Here is a 21884-nt window from a genome sequence, read left to right as displayed (position 1 = left end):
AAGGTCCAAATGTCCCTTCAGTGTGATTTTGGGCCCATCACCCTTCAGGGCTCGGGTCCTCATCCAGGAGACCGCCCTGGGGTCCCTTCCAGCCTTGGCTTTCTGGCCCACCAATGTTCTCACAGCCCAAGGTGGGGAGCAATGAAAAAATAGAGAAGAGGAAGGGGCCACTTTCCATCCCATGTGCCACACAGGGACATCAAAAGACATTGAAGATCACTCCTCTGTCCCTCTTTCTCTCTGCTCCTCCCTCTGTTTCTTTTTTCCTCTTTTCATTTCTCCCTCCTTCTGTCTTTTTCTCCACCTCTCCCTTCTCACCTTCTCTCTGTCTTTCTGTCTCTGTATGCTTGTCTCTCTTTTCCAATATTTTTGTCTCTCCCTATATCTCTCTCTCTTTTCCTCTCTACCTCTCTCTTCCCCTTCTCTTTCTCTCACTCTTTTTCTTTTCTCTATTTTTCCTCCCTTCCCTCTTTTTTCTCTTTGTCTATTTTTCCCTAATTTTTCCTTCTTTCTTGATTTCTCTCTCTCTGTGTGTGTCTCTGTCTCTGTTTCTCCCTCTCTCTGTTTCTCTATTTTTCTGTCTCTCTGTCTCTACCTACCTCTTGCTATTTCTTTGTCTCACTTTCTCTTTCCTCATTTTTCCTTTCCTTTCTCTCTCTAAGTCCTTGTTTATCTCTCCTTCCCTGTCCCCTTTTCTTCCTATCTCTCTGTCTCTCTCTCTCCATTTCTCCTTCCCCCCCTCTCTTTCCATCTCTCCCTCCTTCTCTCTCTTGTTCACTCTCTCCTTTCTCTTTCACTCTCTTTCTCTCCATCTCGCTTCTCTTTTTCCCTCACACACACACACACGTGTGTGTGCACGTATACAGAATTCTTAGAACGAGGAGAAACCGAGACAATCGAGCTAGAAGACATGATGAGAAAGTGAAACGAACCCAGGCGTCCCAACACCTGCCCCTCCCTGCGGGCCAGGCCCCTTCCCTCTGGTTCAGCACTGACACTTCTGCCTGTGGCTTCCTCTTTTTCCAGCATATAAAAGGCTGTGGGGGTGCCCCGAGCCTGTCCAGTCACTGCTCAGCCACCAGCACCCCTCAGGGAGTCCCGACCGGCCTGGGGAGGGGACCGCTGTCATGGGGGACCCCTTCATCAGACACATCGTCCTCCTGGGCTTTGAGAAGCGTTTTTCTCCAAGTCAGCATTACGTGAGTACAATCCAGGGCTCCCAGAGGGCCCCGGGGTCTGGTGAGGGGGGACCCGCAATCATCCGTCCCACTCAAAGCTGAAGTTTCACCTCTGAAGCCTGAGTGTAAGGACCTCTGGTGCCTTCTGGGGTCGTCAGACCCTCCAACGCTGGGAGGATCCCCAGGACCACTGACCTAACCATTTCCCAGAGATTTGAGGTGACTTTTCTACAACCCTACAGCAGGAATCATTATCAGAGGCTGAATTTGAATCCCGCTCCCCTGCCCCAGACTCACACTCTCCTGCATCTACCTTTGCTTCTTTAGATTTCCCATTTCCCTTCAGCAGGTACTTCATTATTTTTATTTTAAAATTATTATTTAAAATGAATATTTCTTGATTTTAAGTGAATTGGGCAAAATCATTGAGATATTGAATCCCTAAGAGAGCCAATAGTTTAATCATTCCCAGTCATGCATCTCTATCACTAACTGTGTGACCTAAGAGAAGACATTTCACATCCCTGAGCCTCAGTTTCCTTTTCTAATGCGGGTTAAAACTACACTAGACTTTAAGGTTCCTTCACCTTTGAATCCTACGAATCTACAACCTTTGTGAGAGAAGAAGCTTCAATGACAAGAGCTCACTGGCTCTTGGTAGGGTTATATGTCTGGAGGACAGAGAAAGGGGACAGGGGGGTGCCGCTGAGAAAAGAAACCTGGACACCCCACTTATGTCTCCCTGAACAGCATCCCTCCTTTGTCCCCCTGGATGGCGTCCCTACCTCTGCCCCCCTGGATGGCATCCCCACCTCTGCCTCCCTGGACAGCATCCCCCCTTCTGCCTCCCTGAATGGGGTCCCCACTTCTTCCTTATTTTTTCCTTCCTGTCAGTCTTGTTTCCCCTCCTATGCCCCCAGAGAGCATAAAATGTTCTTTCCCCCCCATCTTTCTGCCCACTGGAGCACCCTGCAGCCAGAGGCCCCATAAAGTGATCTTGGCTCCTTTCCCCCTCTCCCTCCCCTTACATTCAGATCCTACTATTTATGGTTGGGGTCCCCCTGTCAGAAAGGAGCTAGAAAGCTACAGGGAAGGGCTGGATGGCACCCTCCACTCCCCCCACTTCCTGCCGTGAACTTGCCTGCGGACCCTTTGTTCCATTGGCGACTGGCCGGCCCCCACGGACCCTAAGATGAGATGCGCCTTTCTCCCTTCTCCAGGTCTACATGTTCTTGGTGAAATGGCAGGACCTCTCAGAGAAGGTGATCTACCGCCGGTTCACCGAGATCTACGAGTTCCATGTGAGTGTGAGCCCCGGGGTGTCAGTGGGAAGCGAGGGCAAAGAGGGAGGAGGAGGAGGAAAGACCCTAAGAGGCTTCATCCCTGTCTGACCACTGACTGAAAGAACAGGCCTGAGAGGATTCATTACAGAGCCAGCTCCCAGTCAGCCAAGGGCTGTTCCCACCTCTACATGAATAAATGAGTAAAAAATGAGCAAATGTTAAACATTTGTTAAAAGCCTAAAATACGCTGTGCTAACTTGGTGCAGATAATCTATAGTAGGAGATTATTCTCGAACACAGGATAATGGCAATTTTCAAATAAATCCCAGAGTGGATTTTGGAGGGTCAGCAGACTGACCTTCCTGGGTGGTCCAGTGGACAGTGTCTTGGAGTTTATTCCAGGAAACCCGAATTCCAAGCCATTCTCAGGCTCTTTCTGAGTAAACTTTGTTTTCACATCAGTAAAATGGAGACAGTAACCGCACCTGCCTCCCAGAACAGTTGTGATGGTAAAATCACATAGTACCCGTAAAGTGCCTTGCAAATCTCAAGGCCCTATGTAAATGTCAGCTATTATTAGGGTCTTTGGCTTGAAACCGGAAAAAAAAAAAAAAAAAAAAGCAAGTTTTCATGTGTAGAATCACTGCAGGGGAGAGCCATCTAAGAAGCATTCTGGGGAATGGAGAAAACTGGTCCAGTTATGGCTGTTGCAGACCAGACATAGGGCTGTGGTACCTCCCTTCTCTTCAGAGAGATGAGGAAGGTCTATTTGCCCAGCATCATGTAGTAGCTATGGTGCCATATAAATGCCATTAAATGGATGGATGCTATCCTCATGAAGGTTTATTTATGCAGCAGTGTTTATTTGATTTATTTACTTTTTGCTTTTTGGGTAGACAAAGTCAAGATCTTTTAAAAGCAGAGCTGAGAACATGACAAAGGATGATTCAATATATATGTTGATGTATTTTAACATATTTAGCATAGATGGGACTACCTGCCATCTTCCCCCATGGGGGGAAGGAGGGGAAAATTTGGAACAGAAGGTTTTGCAAAGGTCAATGCTAAGAAAAAAATTACCCATGCATATATGTTTTGTAAATAAAAAGCTTTAATTTATATATATGTGTGTGTGTGTGTGTGTGTGTGTGTGTGTGTATTGAGTTGTGTCCAACTCTCCATAACCTGATTTGGGGTTTTCTTGGCAAAGATACAGCCGTGGTTGGTCATCTCCTTCTCATGAGGCAAACAGGATTACGTGAGTTGCCCAGGGTTATACAGCTAATAAATATTTGAGGCTGGATTTGAATTCAGATCCTTCTGACTCTGGGTGCACCATCTAGTTACATCATCTACCTGGCCATTTTCCCGTCTGTACATTTCCTTATCTCCTTAAGTCCAGAATGCCCTCCCCATCCTTTCTCTCCATCAAAATGCAATTGATTGATCTATAACTCCTCTATGGAGACTTCTCACTGAAGCAAAAGTGATTTTTTTTCCTCCTATATTCTCTCCGAGCATCTTGCTCATCTATTTTGCTCTTGTATCTCCTTTTTTTCTTCTTTTTTTTCTATTATAGTTATTTGTTCAAGTATCTTATCTCTATAAACTCCTTGAGGCAGAGGTTCTCCAAATCTTATAAATCTTTATCTCCCAGATTCTAGAATAATATTTTGTAGATAATAGGTGCTTAATAAATATTTTTGGAATCTAAGGAATATGATCAATCAACAAGCATTTATTAAGCACCCACTAGGTTCCCAGGTACCTGATTGGGCCCTGAGATAATAATGATAAAAAGGAAACAAACTCTTCCTAGCTGTGTGACCTTGGGCAAGTCACTTAGCCCCAATTGCCTCAGCAAAAACAACAACAACAACAACAACAACAACCCTCCTGCCCTCGAGGAGCTTACATTTATCAACCCATCGACAAATACTCATTAAGTACCTAACAGTCAAGTGACAAATAATTATAACGTCTTTACTACATATCAAGCATACTACAATACTACAAAATATACTATTTCTTACAAATCCCATGGGAGCTCTGGAGTAGAAAGAAGACGTGGCGTGTGGGGGACACTAAAAATGGAGAAATGTCCAAATTTGGCACCTGATGGATGATCATGTGAGGATCATGTGGGGATGATTTTTGTAGGGAGATGGAGCATGAGTGAGGATGATGTGAGGTGGTGAGGATGGATGGGAGAAGGATGAGGGCTGGCTGCAAACAGCTGCTGGACTTCTCTCCATCCTGTGGGGAACAGAGAAATGACTTGACTTTTCCTATTTTCTCTCATTTTAGAAACTGCTAAAAGAAATGTTCCCCATCGAATCTGGACAGATCAGCTCGGAGAACAGAATCATCCCCCATCTCCCAGGTGGGCTCAACTGGGGGCGAGGGATAGAAAGAAGTCAAATCTTTGCATTTCTCTCACCTCCCCTTGCTGAACTTGAGAGGCTCTTTATTGGAGGGAGAGTATCTGCCTCCTGAGCATCATTTCTTTAACTCTGACTTTCTTGTTCTGTAAAATGGGTGAATACTATCTGTCCTGTCTGTGCGGTTGAATTGCAGTAAGTATGAAATGGGATCCTGTGTGTGGATATGGTTGTATACAACGCGCAGCATTCTGCAGGGACTGGCCAGGTGCAGGTTGGGGAGCTGGATCTAGAGTCAGGCTCTTACTCATTGTGTGGTCTTGGGCAAAGCTAAAATGAGCGTGAAGGCCTTGGACTTGCCCTTTGGAGCCCTTCTCGGTTCTAAATCCATGATCCTGTTATTATAAAGACATGGGATATACATGCAGTCACCTGAAAAGGAAGAGGCAATTGCAAGCTGTGTCCATGCCCTTGGACAGGGAGGTAGAGTAGGTAGGGGGGCTGGGGGACTCCTGGTACTGATCTTTGGTGTCCTGCTCTATTTGGGAACCTTTGCCCCTGGTGGGGCTTCAGCCACGTTCTTGGACATGTGCAAGGGTTCCTTGGAAGAAGCTAGCTGCCTTAGGAGGCTGGAAGAGAAGGGCTTCCCCAGCAGTCCTTTGCTGCCTAAGGTCTCAATTCCCACCAAATTCAGAAGCACAGAGAACCAGGGAGCTCAGTACCGGGCAGCAATGATGATTGGAAAGAGGAAGGGGCTTGACGGCTTGTGTCTTTGGCTTTTGGGCCTAACACAGTGCCTGGCACACAGTAGGTGCTCTAGGTATACGTGTTCTTCCTTGGTCGGCCTCCTATAGCACCCCTCACAACCCCCCAACATCGCCCATCACAGCTCTGTCTCTCCGTCTGCTTGGGTCTCACCTGTTATTTGTGGCACTCAGGCTGGAGCTGGCAGCTTGGCTGGGTGAGGATCAAAAAGAGGAAGAGGAAAGTGCATCAGAAGCTGCTCAAAACCCATGGGGAGTTGGGCATTCACGGGGCAGGAAACCTGGCAAGCACTTTCTCCGCCTGTTGGCCCAGGATTGAGGCGGGAAGGACATTAGCTGAGTTTGCAGCAAAGTCAGGGCAAGGGCTCCTGGGGCTTCCTCATGCCACCTGTCCTGGCTTGTCCCAGGAGCACCAGCAGCACAGGTTCACAGCAGTTAGATAGAGCACCGGGCCTAGAATCAGCAAGTCCTAAGTTCAAATGCTGCTGTCCACACAGCAAGCCACTGACCTCTCTTTGTCCAGTTTCCTCATCTGTAAAATGGAAAAAAAAAATAAGAATCTACCTCCCAGGGTTGTTGTGAGGATTAAATGGGGTTATATTTGTAAATTGCTTAGCATAGTGTCTGGCACACAGTAGGCGCTATATAAATGCTCATTCCCTTCCCTTTATAAATCCAGGACTGGAAGGCACTCCAGAATCCATCTAATTTAACCCTCTCACTTTATGAATGAGCAAACAGACACCCAGAAAAATACAATCCTCAGCCAAGGTCACCCAGGCAGTGATCGGCTGAGGTTGGATTTGCACCCGGGTCCTCCGTCCCCAGGCTCTTTTCATGTTCAAATCTTCCCTCACTGACCTCTCTGCTTGCTGTTCTTGGTGGCCACCCAGCGCCTCGATGGTTCGACGGGCAGCGGACCACAGAGAACCGCCAGGGCACTCTGACGGAATACTGTAACACCCTGATGAACCTGCCCACCAAGATCTCCCGCTGCTCCCACGTCCTTGAGTTCTTCAAAGTAAGGCCCGACGACCTGAAGCTCCCCTCGGACAACCAGTGAGTGACCGCCTCCCGCCATCCCTTCTGCATCCCATAGGGGAGGGATGAAAGCCCCGGGTGGGATTCTGGGGCACCAAACAAGACAACAAGCCCGCTGGTGATGAAAAAGCCGGTGTTAGGTCCCAGAGAGATCAGAAACGAGGGGGAAGGAAGTGAATCCCAGGAGTCTGGGAGATAAAGATTTATAAGATTTGAAGAACCTCTGCCTTTTCTTTTCTTTTGTGCACACAAAAGTTTGTAGATGCTCTCTTTGTGGTAGGAAAATATTGGAAACTGAGGGGGTGCCCGTTAATTGGGGATGGCTGAAGAGAATGGAATATTATTGTTCTCTAAGAAAGGCTGAGCAGGCTGAGCCAAGAGACTTATATGAACTGATGCTAAGGGAAGTGAGTGGACCAAGAGAACGAGATTATACGATATGATGGACATGGCTCTTCTCAGCACTACAGTGATCCAAGGCAATCCCAATAGCTTTGGGATGAGAGAGCCATCTGCACCCACAGAGAGACTGCAGGGACCGAGTGTGGAATAGAATCTTCACATTTTTGTTTTTTCTTTCTCGTGGTTTTTCTCTTTTGTTCTGATTCTTCTTTCAAAATACGACTAGTGTGGAAATAGGTTTAATATGATTATATGTGTATAACCTATATCAGATTGCTCACTGTCTTAGGAGGGAGGAGTAAAGAAGGGAGAGAGAAAAATTTGGAATTCAAAATCTCACAAAAATCTTGAAAACTATATTTGCCTATAATTGGGAAAAATAAAATATTATTAAGAAAAAAACAAACAAGAAAAAACCAGGGCTAAGGGCAATTAGGTGGTGCAAAGGATAGATCACTGATTCTGGAGTCAGAGGACCCAAGTTCAAATCCTGTCTCAGATGGTTACTAGCTGTGTGACCCTGGGCAAGTCACTTCTCCCCAAAATAAAGGAAAATTCCTTGTTATATTGAAAAGCAGTATATTTTAGTGGCTAAAGAACTGATCTGGGAACCAGATAAAACATCTGCCTCTTCTACATACAAGATATGTGATTCTGGACAAGTAACTGACAAAACTGCAAGTCACATAACTTCTTTTTGTCTCTGTTTCCTCATCTGTAAAATGGGTTATTATAATAACACCTGCCTCCCAGGGCCATTGTGAGGATCAAATGAGATAATGCTTTTTTTTTTAGAAACAAGATTTTTACTTATTTATTTTTAGCATTCTTTTAAAACTTTTACTAGTATTTTGTCTTTTCCAATTACGGGTAAAGATAATTTTTGAGGTTCCTTTTTTGTGGTTTTGAGTTCCAAATTTGTCACCCTTCCTGCCCTCGTTGCTCCTCAAGATGGCAAATAATCTGATAAGTTATACTTGTTAGCGTATTTTAAAACTGAACTCCAAGTTCTCCCCCTCCCTCCAAGTGATTCCACCCCCATTGAGAAGATATGATATGATATCAATTATACATGTGGAATCATACAGAAATGTTTTTATATTAGCCATGCTGCAAAAAAGTAAGATAAAATCAAGAAAATGAACACATTATATTTCAGTCTGAACTTAGAGTTGATCAGTTCTCTCTCTGGATATAGATCTCATTTTTCAGTAAGATAAACAGTGTCTGGCAAATAGTAAGCACTGTGGAAATTTTGGGCAGCTAAGTGGCACCATGGGCCTGGAGTCTGGAAGACCTGAATTCAAATCTAGCTTTAGATACTTACCAGCTGTGACCTGGATGTGTCATTTAATCCTGTTTGCCTCCATTTTCTCATCTATAAAATGAGCTGGAAAAGGAAATGGCAAACTACAGCATTATCTTTGCCAGGAAAAATCCAAATGGGGTCATGAAAACATAGGTGATATAAAACCAAAAGCTTCTCATAAACATTTATTTTAAAAATATCTCATAAGGAGCAATAAGCAAATCTAGAGATGGGGTTCTTAATTTGAGATCTGTGAATTTGTTTTTTACATGTTTTCATAATGTCAATTATGAATAATGACAATTACATGTCCTTCCTTCTTTCTTTCCTTCCTTCCTTTCTCTCTCTCTTTTTTCTCTCCTTTCTTTCTTCCTTTCTTTCTTCCTTTCTTTCTTTCTTTCTTTCTTTTTTCTTTCTTTCTTTCTTTTTCTTTCTTTCTTTCTTTCTTTCTTTCTTTCTTTCTTTCTTTCTTTCTTTCTTTTTTCTTTCTTTTCTCTCTCTCTCTCTCTTTCTTTCTTTCATTCTTACAATCAGTTAAGTGACTTGCCCACAATCCCACAGCTAGTAAGTGTCTGAAGCTGTATTTGAATTCACATCCTCCTGACTCTAGAGCTCTAACCACTGGGCCATGTAGCTGTCCTGATGCATTTTCCTGGACACATTTAAAAACTTGATTCTGAGAAGGGTCCCATGGGCTTCAGCTGACACAAGAGCCATAACGTTCTTGTTCCAGTCCTAGTAGCTCTGGGCAGCTGGAAGCTCTCCCTCTGGCCGTGGTGGATGTGGGGAGGTAGGCATGTGAAGAGGGCACGAGACAGGACACTGTTTCTCTTCCTTGCAGGGCGAAGAAGCCAGAGACCTTCCTGATGCCCAAAGATCCCAGGAACAATGCTTCCGGTGAGAGATGCCAGCGGCTCCGGGGGGACCTGGGAATGTCAGAGGGAGGGATCTCAGAAGCCCCATCCCTGAGGAAGCCATCAGGACTCCAGCTGGGGAGAGCCTCCTGTTGGGAATGGGCCTTTGGCTTGGGGTTCCATGCAGTTCTAGCTCCCAAAGGATGCGCTGAATGAACTGCAGAGCTTTTTAGGAGCATCCATTCTGAGGGAGAGAGGTCCCTGCCTCTGTCCTTGTGTTGCCCAAGAGGAAATTGAGGTTTCAGGAGGATTATAGAGTTGTGGTTATGTCAGACTGGAAGGGGCCATAGAAAGTGTTTAGTTTACCCCCTTCCTCCCCCCCTTCACTTCCGTCCTCTGCCGTTTTATGGAGGATGAAATGGAAAGCAATTGAGCCACCGGAAGGTCTTGTCTGAAGTTGAGTCTGAGTTTCTGGAAGGCTTTGGAGCATTTCTGGAAGGACCACTGGAGAGAGAGACTATGGAGTCAAATCCTGCCTCTGCCATTTGCTTCTCTGAAAGCTCTCTGAACCTCTATTTCTTCCTCAGTAAAATTAGGGAGCTGGCCCAGAACTCCCGAGCCCCTCACCTTTTTGGTGTGGCCGGACCCCCGTCTCAGAATAATGTTTGCAGAATCCAGGATTCCCAAGGAAACCAAATAGAGTCACCAAAATATTAAAAACAAAACCCCCAACTAGATCAGGGGCCCCAGGTTAAGAAAGCCTGCTAGGTGAGCTGATGGGGCCTTCCTGCGGGGTCAGTGATCTTAGCTGTGTCAGCGCCTCAGCTTGCTCAGTGACTGGCCCAGATGATCTCCAAAGGCCTCTAGCCCTATCTGGGGAGCAAAAGGCATGAGAGCAGACCCTCCTTATCCCCCCAAACAGAAGGAGGAAGGGGGGCCGGGCAGCAGAAGCAGGAGGATGTGTTGGGGGAGCAAGGGGACCATGGAGATCTGCCTGCACTGTTCCTCTTTCTGATTCTGTGAGAGGAGGGAGAGCTGTAAGGAGGCAGGGACCACAGGAGAGCCCCCCTCTCACTTCCCCTACTCAGCTCTCCTCTCTACTGCCTGCAGACATCACCGGCCCCATCATCTTGCAGACCTACAGGGCCATTGCCGATTATGAGAAGAACTCCAATACGGAAATGATGCTGAAGTCGGGGGAGCTGGTGGATGTGGTGGAGAAAGGGCAAAGTGGTCAGTCCCCTCTCCCCCCTCCTTCCTTCTGCTTTCTTCTTCCTTCCTCATTCCTTCCCCCTCTCTCCTCCCCATCCCCCCAGCCCGGCCTGGGACAACCAATCTGAGCTCCCCCTTTTTCCTGGTTTCTCCAAGGTCCTTTGGTGACTCGTCAAAGGATCTGATCGATCATTAAATGCTTTTATTTTTTGTTTGGAGTTGTGGGTCCAAGGATGGTGGGGATTGGGATGGGGATATATAGGAATGAGCTTTTATTTGTTTCCCCCCAAATTGAGGAAGTATGGGGGCCTGGTCTGGGAGGCTTTGGGGGTTGAGGGTGAAGGAGGAGGAGGGCAGAACAAGAGCTTGGATGATCTTAATGTTTGTGTATGTCTATCTGTGGCTATGACACACGTGCGTGTATGTCTATCCATGTGTCTCTGGGAGGGAAGGGAGAAGAAAGCAACAAGCCTTTATTAAGCACCTACTATGTTCTAGGGATTATGGTAAGAGCTTTATAAATATGATCTCATTTGATTCTCACAACAACCCTTTGAGGTAGGTGGCTGTTATGATTCCCATTTTAGAGGAACACAGAGAAATGTGGCAGTAAAAAACCCAACAAAACTCTGGACTGGAGTGGGATCTGGGTTCAAATTATGTTGACACTTATTCGCTGTGTGATGAAGGCATTTGATTTCTTAGCTTCACTTTCCATATCTGTGAAATGGGAATATGAGGAATTGCACAACTTATCTCACAAGATTATATGTGAAGCATGAGTTATTTGATAATGAAGATGATATATTTGGCAGCCATGTGGTACAGTGGTTAGATGCTTACAAGCTGTGTGATACTGTGCAAGTCACTTAGCCTTTCTGTGCCTCAGTTTTCCTCATCTGAAAAATAGGAATAATAATAGCATTTGCCTCCCAGGCCAAACCAGGATTGTGGTGGGGATAAAATAATTTGTAAAGCTTTTTGCAAACTAGAAATTGCTATATAAATGCTAGTTGTTCTATTTATTGGTTTACTTTCCATGTCTCTATTTATTATATTTATGTATTTACATTACATTGATACAGCAAGATCAATTCCATGATAACCTCTCAATCCATACATGTTGGGAGGGGCGAGTTCGGGTTTGCAGTTGTTTAGGGATTGTGCTTTTGAGAAAAAGTCTTGGAAGCGAGTGTGCCTCAGGGGTCCGTATGTGTCTCTGTGCTCCTGTGTTTCTGCATACATTTGTGAATGAATGGTGGACCTATGGCTTAGTGTCTAGCACGGGCTCTTGTTGGAAACCCTCAATTAACACGTGCTGGATAATTGAATGACTGTCTCCAGGGGCATGTTGTCTGTTTGGATGTCCCTGTGGGTGCCCAGGGAGACTCATGGCCCTCACGTTGCATTTGTGGCACAGGTTGGTGGTTTTGTCAAACCAAGGAGAAACGTGGCTGGTTACCAGCTTCTTTCCTGGAGCCCATAGACAGTCCAGATGAGTCTGAAGAACAGGAGCCCAATTATGAAGGTATCTCCCCTTCCCCTTCACAAACTCATCCCTGCCCCTGCTTTGGAAGAAGAATCTACTGTGTCAAGGTCCACCTCAGTTCAAACAAGATAGGATACAGCAGGCTCAAGAGAGGAGAATAATTTCTTCCTAATCCGTCATTTTTCTCCAGAGGGACTGGATCATTCATCCATCCATCCGTCCATCCATCCAATCATTTACCCATCCATCTACTCATTTACTCATTTATCCATCCACTCATTTACTCATCCATCCATCAAACTATCCATCCATCCATCCGCTCATTTACTCATCCATCTGCTCATTTACCCATAAATCCCTCTGTCCCTCCATCCATCCATCCACTCATTTACTCATCCATCCATCTATCCACCCATCCATTTACTCATTTACTTATCCATCCATCCATTCATCTATTCATAAATTTATCCAATCATTCAATAATATCACTGAGCCCTTAGCTAGAATTCTGTTCCAACTGAAATGAGGCAATGTGTCATAGTGACAAGAACACTATATCTGGACTTGCAGGAGCCATGGTCTACTCTGGTTCTGCTACTTGTTAGCTGGGTGATCTTGAGCAAGTGACTTCCCTTCTCTGGGTCTCACTTGCCACATCTATAGATGATTACTTAGGTTCCTTCTAACTCCACAGTATTGACATCTATGGGGCAAGAGACAAAGATGGTTCCTGCCCTCAATGTTGCTTACGTAAGAGGAGATAAAAATTTGAACCTCGGTTTAAAAAAATTAAATTCTAAAGTCAACAATGATGAAAAAAAAGGGAGAATTTCCCTGTACAGAACAGACCAGAAAGAGATTATCCATGAAAACAAAGATTCGCATCACATTTAGCTGGTTTTTCTCCCTAAGAATATAACATGTAACTTTCAAAGCTATCCTACTTGTCTGTTTCCCTTTGCCTTCCCTCTGTGAATTAAAAAAAATCTGAACTTAATCATCAACAAAATTTAGAATATTTCCCAATACATAGCAGAACAAAGATCTATATGAAACCATGAATCTCCATTTCATATTTCCTACTTTTTAACTTTTTAATACATTCTATATCTTTTTTAAAACTTCCTTCTGAATTCCTTTTATTCGCTTCTCTACATTTTAAAAAACGTTACAATGTCTCTTTGAAGGCATCATTATTACTAACTTGCCTTTCCCCTAATCCTAGCTCTTCCAATTAAGAACCAAGAGAGAGAAAGGGAAAAAAAAAACTCTTGTGACAAATAAGCCTAGTCCAGCAAAACAAATCCATCCAGAGGCAAAGTTCAAAAATGTGTTTTTATGCATCTTGTCTCTGTCACTTTGTCAGGAAACGGGTACCATGTTATGTCACTGTTCTCTTGAAGATGTGGTTGGTCATTGAATTGATCAGCATTCTTAAGTCTTTCAAAAGATAGTGTTATTTTTGCAGTGTTTCTAATTTTAAATGAACTGTTTTCTATGTTCTCACTTCACTCTGCATCACTTCAAAGTAACTGGTTCTCTGAAATTATCGCTTTTGTCAGTTCTTCCAATGTGATATAATATTACGCTATATTCATACATGACAATTTGTTCAAGTATTCTCCAATTGTCTAAGGCACTCTTGGATTTTTAGTCCTTTTCTCCCCCTCCCATTTTAATCTTTTTTGGGGGGGATCAACACATTCATTTCATGTCACTATTCTCTGCCCAGTATTATTTTTTCTCCTAACCATTCCCTCCCTCTCTATTTCTATAGTTCCCCCTGTTGAGTTTGGTATATGTATCAAACTGTTGTATGCATTCAAACTACTTTTGTCTCCTTTGGATAAGAGTGGGATACCATCTCTTCCAACTCCTCCCTCAGTTTGTATAATCTTCTCTTGTGCCCTAATTATGAGAAATAACTAAGTTCTGCTCCCCACCTTTCTACATCAGAGTAGTTCTCTTTTTTTCCCTTCTAATTTTACCCTTTAAAACTCTTGGGACAAAATTAATCTCCCTCCCTCCCTCCAGGATTTCTGTTTTTTCTTAATTAACTCCCTTAATACTCTTGAAGAAAGTTCTGAAGGGACACTTTTTTTTTTCTCCTATTAGACTGTTAGCACTCTAGCGTCATATATTTTTCAATTCCTCAAACAAACTTACTTTTCTAGCTGTCTCCAGATTCTTGTGTTTGTATTTCAAAGTTTCTAAGCTCTAGTCTTTTGATCAGAAATACTTGAAAGATCTCTATTTCATTAAGATTCATTTCCCCCCTTCCTCTATGGGATGATATTTATCTTAGCAGGATAAATTATTTGTGATTATAAACTTCTTTCTTTCATCTTTTGAAACATTGTATTACAAGATCTCTTCTCTTTCATGGTAGAAGCTGTCAGGACTTGTGTGATCCTGACTCTGGTTCTTTGGCACTTGAACAGAATTTTTTTTCTGTTTTTTTTTTAAGGTTTTGTTTTGTTATGCTTGCATGGGAATTCTGGATGTTGGTTATAATATTCCTGGGACTTTTCTTTTTTGGGTTCCTTTTAGGAAATGAGATAGATTCTTTATTTCCTTACATTACGATTCTAATAAAGAATTGTGATTCTTTAAAATAATTTATTGAAATATGGTGTTCAGGCTTTTTTTTTTAAATTATAGTTTTCAGAGATTGTAATGATTCTCAATATTTCCCTTCTCGACCTATTTTCCAGGTCAATTTTGACATTAGATATCTCTATTTTATTTTTTAATTTTATGATATTGTTCTAATATTTCTTTGCTATCTCATGATTTCTCTGATTTCTATTTTGTCTCTTCTGGTTTTTAGAGATTGCATTTCCTGGATACAGTTTATTACTTTCTCTTCTAACCTAATTCACTTTCCAATTCTTTCATCAAAAGCTTTCAATTCATTTAAAAAAAATTCTATTCCTTCACTTCTTCAAGGTATCTATGTAATCCTTGTGGGAAATCTATTTTTTCTTTTGAGTTTGAATTCACAGTTATTATAGGGTTATTCATGCTGAGGAAAGTCTTTATATTTGCAATAATTTTTCCATAGAATGGTATTTTCTTTGATTTATTCATCTCCGATTTTAGGAATTAAGTTGGGAATCTGCTGATTCCTACTGATCTTTCCCTTGGGTCTTTTACTTTCTCCCATATTTGGGGGCTAGGCACACCCTCCTGGATTTCTAAAGCTCAGTCACTGGATGTTGAGGGCTATCTCTAGAATCTTAAAAGCACCAGAGACCTTGGAGACCTGTGCTCTGGCTATGTTCACCTGAGCTTAACAACAGAGAACCGCTATAATTCTTTGGACTTTCCAATGTTCCCATCCTAGAGCTTTCTCAAGGTCTTCCCAGCTCTTGATACCTTTAATCCATTCAGGTTATCTCCGTCCTCACTGGGAATCTATCCTGTATGATCCCTGACTTTACTGGTGACCCTGGTGATTATTGCTTCTACTTGATCTTTTGGGCGATTCTGGTAGTAGTCATTCATTGGATTTTTTGATCATTTTGAACTTTAGAATTTGAATGGGTTTGAATTATAGAGCTTTGCTAGATGGGAGCCATCTTGGACCAAAAACTGGGCAGTCATCTTGTTCAGAACCCGAGTGATCATTTTGGACAGAGGTTGGAAGCCATCTTCTCAACTCCATGTTGAGTAACCTATCACTGAGCAGCAATGTCTCTCTCATAAAGCCATGGGATTGACTAAGTTCACTAAGAGAGGGAGGGAAGAAAGAAAAGAGGGCTTAGAACAAAGTCTTCCCAAAGGGGAAAGGAGGTGACAAGGAGAGCATGTCATTGGGGACCCAGTGAGGACTCCCAAGAAGGGAGACCACTCAGATCATCCAGACCCAGGTCAGCCTGGGGACAGGGGAAGGGAGGGGGAAGTTCTTGGAACAGAAGGGAGGGATGGGTCTCAGAATCTTTCTCCCATGTGACTCTCCCAGGAGAACCTTATGTCACCATCAAAGCTTACACTGCTGTGGAGGAGGATGAGATGACACTGGAGGAAGGGGAAGCCATCGAGGTTATCCACAAACTTCTGGATGGCTGGTGGGTCATCAGGTAAGAGAAGAGGTTCAGTCTGGGGAGCAATGGGGAGGGAGGCCGGGAACGGGCCACGTTTTGGGGAAGACTGGTAGGGACTCGGACTGCTGTTATTTGCCTGAGAAAGACTCAAGATTGAGTCACCAACTGAGGCAACAGCACAACACGGACTCAGCCAACCAATTAATCAGTCAGCTGGCTAGGAAGCTGGTCGAGTGCTGGCTTGGAGACAGGGCTTAGTTCAAATTCTGTTTCCTCTACTCACGGGCTGTTTGATCCTGGGAAAGCCATTGTACTTAGTCTCTTCTCTCTAACATGAGGGAGCTGGACTCAATGGCCTCTTCTAGCTCTAAATCTAGGATCCTTTGAAGCAATCATTTTGCATTTATTTAAAGTGCCTACTATGTGTCGGGCACAGTACGAGTCACTGAGGATTTAAGAGACCTGGACCCGATTTGGTGTCAGGAGACCTTGGTTCTGATTTCCACCAATAATTCCTTGTGAGATCTCAAGCAAGTCACTTTCTTTCTATAAGGGAGCAATTGAATAGATGCTCTGGATTCAGAAGACCTGAGTTCGAATCTCTCCTCTGTATGTCCCTGGGAGAGTCCATTCATTTCCTTATGGAGTGAGGGGGTTGGCCCAGATGTCCTCTGAGGCCCCTTAAATTCTAGGGGTAGGATTGCCTCCAGCTCCCCCATTCTATGGCTCTGTCCCTAAATGGTGGTGACTTTGGGCAAATTCTCCATCTCTCTCTGAACCTCAGCTTTCTTAGCCATTAAAAAAGCAGAATCAGACCCTGCCTCCATTTAAAGGGAGGACCTTCCATTCCCTAGAGATGCTGCCCATCCCAGGGGCATCTCACCGAGCCCGTATTTCTGTAGGAAAGGTGACGCCACCGGCTACTACCCATCCATGTACCTGCAGAAGGCTGGGCAGGACAACACACAAGCCAAGAACCTCATCAAGAAGCGGGGAGCTCCACCCCGCAGGTGAGACTCCTCGGGGGCCCCTTTGTTTGGGGGACGGGGTGGGAGGCTGAGGAGCTTTCAGGAAATCGGGCATCTGCCCTGGGCACGGTGCCCGCCTGGGGGGCAGACAGGAGCTCAGTCTGACTCACTGTCACTGCCTACAAAACTGCCTCATACCTCAGGGCCCCAGGGAGCACGGATTTAACTTTTCAGATGTCACTGAGCCATTGAGTCCGAAATCCTGGGTTCAAATACTTGCCACTTCATTCCCGTGTGACCTTGGGCAAAGCCTCCTCATTTCTATGGGCCTCAGTTTCCTTATCTGTTGAATGAGGAGTAAATGGCCTCTGAGGTGCTCCCACCTCCACCTCCAGGCTCCTTTGGGCCCCAGAAGGGTTTGCCCCAAGGGCCAAGCCAGGGACAGACAGGCTCCCCTTTTGTAAAGTGAAGGGGCTGGACGATTTCCCGCTGTGCCCCTGTGCTATGAACCTGCCGCTGGGGTAAGAAAGAGGGGCCTGCCCTGAGGAAGGTAGGGAATCCAGGGCCCCAGGGGCTGGGGCTGAATCCGAGAGGGCTTCCTGGGGGAGGTGGACTTGACCCCAGCGCTCTCCCCTCTCCCCAGGTCCTCCATCCGCAACGCTCAGAGCATGCACAAGGCCTCCCGAAAGCGCATCAGCCAAGATTCCTACCGGAGAAACAGCGTGAAATTCATTCAGCAGCGGAGGAAGATGAGGCAGCTCAACGCCCAGAAAGGGGACAGCCAGCCCGGTGAGTGTCCCCGCGGCTCTGCCTGCCACAGAAGGGGGCCCTTGCTGCCAGGAGACGGCTCGGAGGTCAGAGGCAGGGTGTCCCCGAGGGCCCAAATCCTCTCCCGGGCCCAGGAGCCCCCAGAGGAGGGGTGGGAAAGGCCACCCCTTCTCCCCATTTCCAGCCCCTTCCTCATCCTTCCCCTTCTAATCCGTGCTCCTTCCTCCTCCCTTGCCTTTTGGGACCCCTGCCCCCATCCCTCTTCTGCTTCCCTGTGGGCGTGGGGAACGTTTGCTGCCAGGCGCAGGCTCACCCTGTGGCCCCGTGGGGGGCTGCCCGGCTGGTGACATTGGCCCGAACAGGGGAAGGTTCTCAAAGACCTTCCCAACGCCGTATGGCGTCACTCCTGGGACTCATTTTAAGCCCTTCCACATCCAGTCCTCAACAGTGATCAGCCAATCAACGAGCATTTATTAAGCACCTACTGCATGTGCCGAGGATCGGCAGTTCTTCCGGGCCAAAAAAAAAAGTCTGTTCTCTGGGACAAGAGACTAGGAGGCAGAAGGAGGTCTGGGTGGGGTGGGCTGGGTGGGCGACGGCAGGGCCGGCTCTGCTGGCAACAAACAAGCCCGTGTGGCCTGAGGCTCCCCCAGGGAGAGGGTCGTGAGTATGGGAGAGGGAAGGGAAAAGAAAGGACCAAGAGACGCCATGTCTCTGTTAACCGGGCTTGGCTCATTGGGCCTCCTGATGGGGGGAGGGGAGGGAGAAAACCCAGAAAAGGTTGTGCAAAGGCTCACAAAGGCCAACAGCACATTTGATGCATCTCCCCGTCTGTCTCTCTGTCTCTGTCTCTCTCTGTGTTTGTCTCTGCCTCTTTATCTCTGTGTCTTCTTGTCTGTGTTTGTTTCTGTCTCTGGTCTCTGTCTCTCTTGTCTCTGTCTGTCTCTGTGTCTCTTGTCTCTGTCTCTGTCTCTGTCTCTGTCTCTGTGTTTTCCGGTGTCTCTCTGTCTCTGTCCGTGGGTGTCCGGGTCTGGAACGCTCAGTCCGGGAGGAGTCCCCGGAGGCGTCCCTGAAGTCGCCCATGAAGCCGCAGCCCGCCGTGCCCCCACGGCCCAGCCAGGACCTCATCCTGAACCGCTGCAGTGAAAGCACCAAGAGGAAGCTCCTGACCTCAGCGTGAGCTCCGTGCCAGCCCGGGATGGGGAGGACTCTGTGGGCGCACGGTCCCCGGAGCCCTGTTCTCCCCGCGCCCTGCCCCGGGCTGCCCCCCCCCCGGGACCTCATGCCTGCCTCCGTCCTGGTCCCACTTGGGCTCCCCCCGCCCCAGGAAGCCCTCCCAGCCTCTGGCGGGCCCGCAGCTCGCTGCCCCGCTGTGCCGCCCCGCACTCGCGTGTGAGACCCTGGGAATTGCTCGGAGGGGGCCCCCCGCCCTGCACGGTCCGTCTCTGGGTGCTGGCCCTCAGTAAGCCCGGGCTGAAGAGGCCCGAGGGCCGCCCGCCACTCCCGGTGTCCCGCCTCCACGGCCCGCGGGGGCACTTGTGTCCAGCCTTGTCAGGCCTCGGCTTGGAAGGGCCCGGCTGCAGGGGGGCCCTTCCTCCTGGAGCTGCGCTAGCCAGAGACTCCGCGTCTGGGCAGCCTTCCCCCCTTCGCTCCCCTTCCCAGCGGCTTCTGCAGGTCTTCGTCCTCCCTCCAAAGCCCAGGAGGAGGCAGAGAGGCCGGGACTCTGACCTCAAGAGCCTTCTTTGGAGTCTCCCACCCCCTCCCACCCCTGAGCCATAAAGCCCGGGACCAGGCCAGGCGGCCACCGGGGTCCCTTCTGGCCCTGGACGCTCTGGGTCCAGCTCCGGGTCTCCTGGTGACGCTCCCAGAGCACATCCGGCTGCTCGTGTGAGACCTGCTGGGTGCAAACGTTGAGTGTTCGACCGATGGGCCAAACATTCGGAGCACGAAGGGGGACATGTCTGTCCCCGAGTGTGGCAAGTGCCCACTGGGAGAGCTGCGGACCTGAGTTCAAATCCCAGCTCTGTTGCTCTCTCACTTGGGCCGGTCCCCTCGGCCTCACGGGGGCCGGGATGGTCTCTGAGGTCCTGGAGCTGACGGCAGTGGGAGGGGCAGGTGTCCCACCTGGTGTTGCCCAAATCTGCTCAGCCTCCCCCTTCCACAACTCACTGAAGGCCCTCTGGGGGCCCCCAGTCCCTCAGCCCAGTCCCTTGCTTGCTCTGGGTAAGGGTGTGTCCGGGGCACTCAGTGGGACTGGCTGATCTGCTCCCCGGAAGGAAGCTGGCCTGTCTGAGTAATCCCCACAAGGACCTTTCCTTCCCCCAAGATAAGCCCACCCGCAGTTAGCTTCCTCCTCCACCACCGAACCCTCCCGACCCCGACACGATTATTGGGGGTTCCTGCTACTCCGGGGAGACCTCCCTGTCTCATCTACAAACCGAGCAGCCTGTGCCCCCCTGCCTCAGAGACTCTTCCAGTTCCCAAGGCCCTGTGACAGAGCTGATTTCTTCCTTTGCCATATTACATGGGCAGCTGGGTGGGGCAGTAGTTAGAGTGCCCTAAATGGCGGCAGGATGACCTGAAGTCGGCCTAGCTATGGACTCTGGATAAAGCATTTGACCTCTGTTTGCCTCAGTTTCCACATCTGTCAGATGGGAGTAATAATTAGAGCACCAATGCTCCCAGGATTGTAGCAAACATCAAATAAGATAATTATAAAGCCCTTAGCACAGTGTCTACCCATTGTAAGTGTTTATAAATGTTGTTTTTATTATAATTAATCTTTGTCTGGCTCAGTTTCTTCAAATGTAAAACAGGGGGTAATAATAGCATTCCAGGGTCACGAAGACTAAATGAGATCATTGTAAAGCATTTATCACAGTGCCGGTCACACTGCAAATGCCATATAAAATATTATTTATCATTGTTATTATTAAAATTAGGTGTGACCCTAGGCAAGCCATATAACCCCTCTGAGCCTCAGTTTCCCTAAAATGAGGGAGCTGGATTGCATGGGCCCCAAGGTCCCTACCAGCCCTGGCTCTAGGAGTCTATGAAACAGGAGGAGGGGGAGAAGCTGTTCAGAACGGAAGGAAACCAGACAAAGCTTCCCAGGAGCCGCCCTCAGAGCTTGTCGAAATAAGATTGCACCCATCCATTAGTCTGCACTGTGAGAGCTCAAACCTAATCCAATCCCCTGCTTTTACAGGCTGAGAAAGTGAATCCCCGGGGTCGGGGGTGGGAGGTGGAGCAGGGACCTGCACGCCTGGTCACGCAAGGACTTAATCAGAGCCGGGACTAGCACCGAGACACTTTCCGCTCCTGAGAGCTCACAGGGCACACACTTGGCATCTGTGCTCGGGGCTTGTTGGACTCCTTGATGTTAAAAGCCCCCACCAGCTGCTGGTTTTTGGGGGCTTTTTCTTCTTACCCCCAGTGTATGTCTCCCCCATTTTTCTCTCCTCAAGTCTGCAAACAGCAGGCAGGACTTTTTATGGGGCACAGGCAGACACACGAGTGAGAGGCTCTCCCAGGACCCCCTTCTCAGGGTCACTTCCGAGGGAGAGAGCCTCCTTTGGAGAGCAGTACCACTCAATGAGAGGTCATTTATCGCCGGGAAGAGCCAGGAGCTCGGAGAGAGTCTGCATTAACGAGTGCTCAGCAATAAAAGAGCCCCCCAGGTCTGGCTGGAACTGCTTCCGGGTCCTGAAGAGCATGCACACTAATGGGCAGAGGAGGACCCAAAGCTCCAATGTCTCCCTAAGGAGCGAAGCTTTTCTGGACAAAGGGGTGCACAATCTGGCCGGGTTTTGCCTCAGGGTTAGAAGACAAACCTTTAGAGCTAGTAGGCCCCTTAATGGTCACATAGTCCATTTCCCTCAGTTTGCCAGGGACTGAGCTGAGTTCTGATGGATCAAGGATTCATCCTTGAGTCACAGCATTAGAGCTAGGGGGGCTGAGAGTCCAGGAGCATTGGTGCAGAGAGTTCAAATCCAGCCTGAGACATGGACAAAGTATGTGCCTGTGGGTAACTCACTTAATGTGTGCCTGCTTCGGTTTCCCCAACTGTCAAATGGAGATTATTGGATATAGGAGATCCATTGGAATTGGAGCTATCCAACTCCGGGATTGATGTGAGGATCAAATGAGGAAATTTATGAAAGTGCTTAGTACAGTGCCTGGTACACAG

At 47.1% G+C, this 21884-nt stretch overlaps 1 protein-coding gene across 1 annotated transcript; it reads left to right on the top strand.

Moving 5' to 3' along the window:
* The first annotated feature begins 1040 nt into the window (after positions 1–1040).
* NCF1 (neutrophil cytosolic factor 1) lies at positions 1041–20475 on the top strand. The gene is made up of 11 exons (XM_012550185.3): positions 1041–1199; positions 2399–2479; positions 4769–4844; positions 6500–6665; positions 9200–9255; positions 10323–10445; positions 11845–11952; positions 15878–15995; positions 16862–16969; positions 17571–17716; positions 18739–20475. The coding sequence occupies exons 1-11, from the start codon at positions 1128–1130 to the stop codon at positions 18873–18875; spliced, it is 1191 nt and encodes a 396-aa protein (XP_012405639.1). The 5' UTR covers positions 1041–1127; the 3' UTR covers positions 18876–20475.
* Positions 20476–21884: the final 1409 nt, after the last annotated feature.

The sequence above is a fragment of the Sarcophilus harrisii genome, chromosome 4, assembly GCF_902635505.1.
Source record: "Sarcophilus harrisii chromosome 4, mSarHar1.11, whole genome shotgun sequence".
Lineage (NCBI taxonomy): Eukaryota > Metazoa > Chordata > Mammalia > Dasyuromorphia > Dasyuridae > Sarcophilus > Sarcophilus harrisii.
The sequence above is the reverse complement of the archived record's forward strand: the minus strand, read 5'-3'. Positions and strand labels throughout refer to the sequence as shown.

Coding starts and splice junctions, on each gene's coding strand:
- NCF1 (XM_012550185.3), top strand. CDS start 1,128: ATGGGGGACCCCTTCATCAGACACATCGTCCTCCTGGGCTTTGAGAAG. Junction 4,845..6,499: donor AATCATCCCCCATCTCCCAG/GTGGGCTCAACT, acceptor GTGGCCACCCAG/CGCCTCGATGGTTCGACGGG. Junction 6,666..9,199: donor AAGCTCCCCTCGGACAACCA/GTGAGTGACCGC, acceptor TCTTCCTTGCAG/GGCGAAGAAGCCAGAGACCT.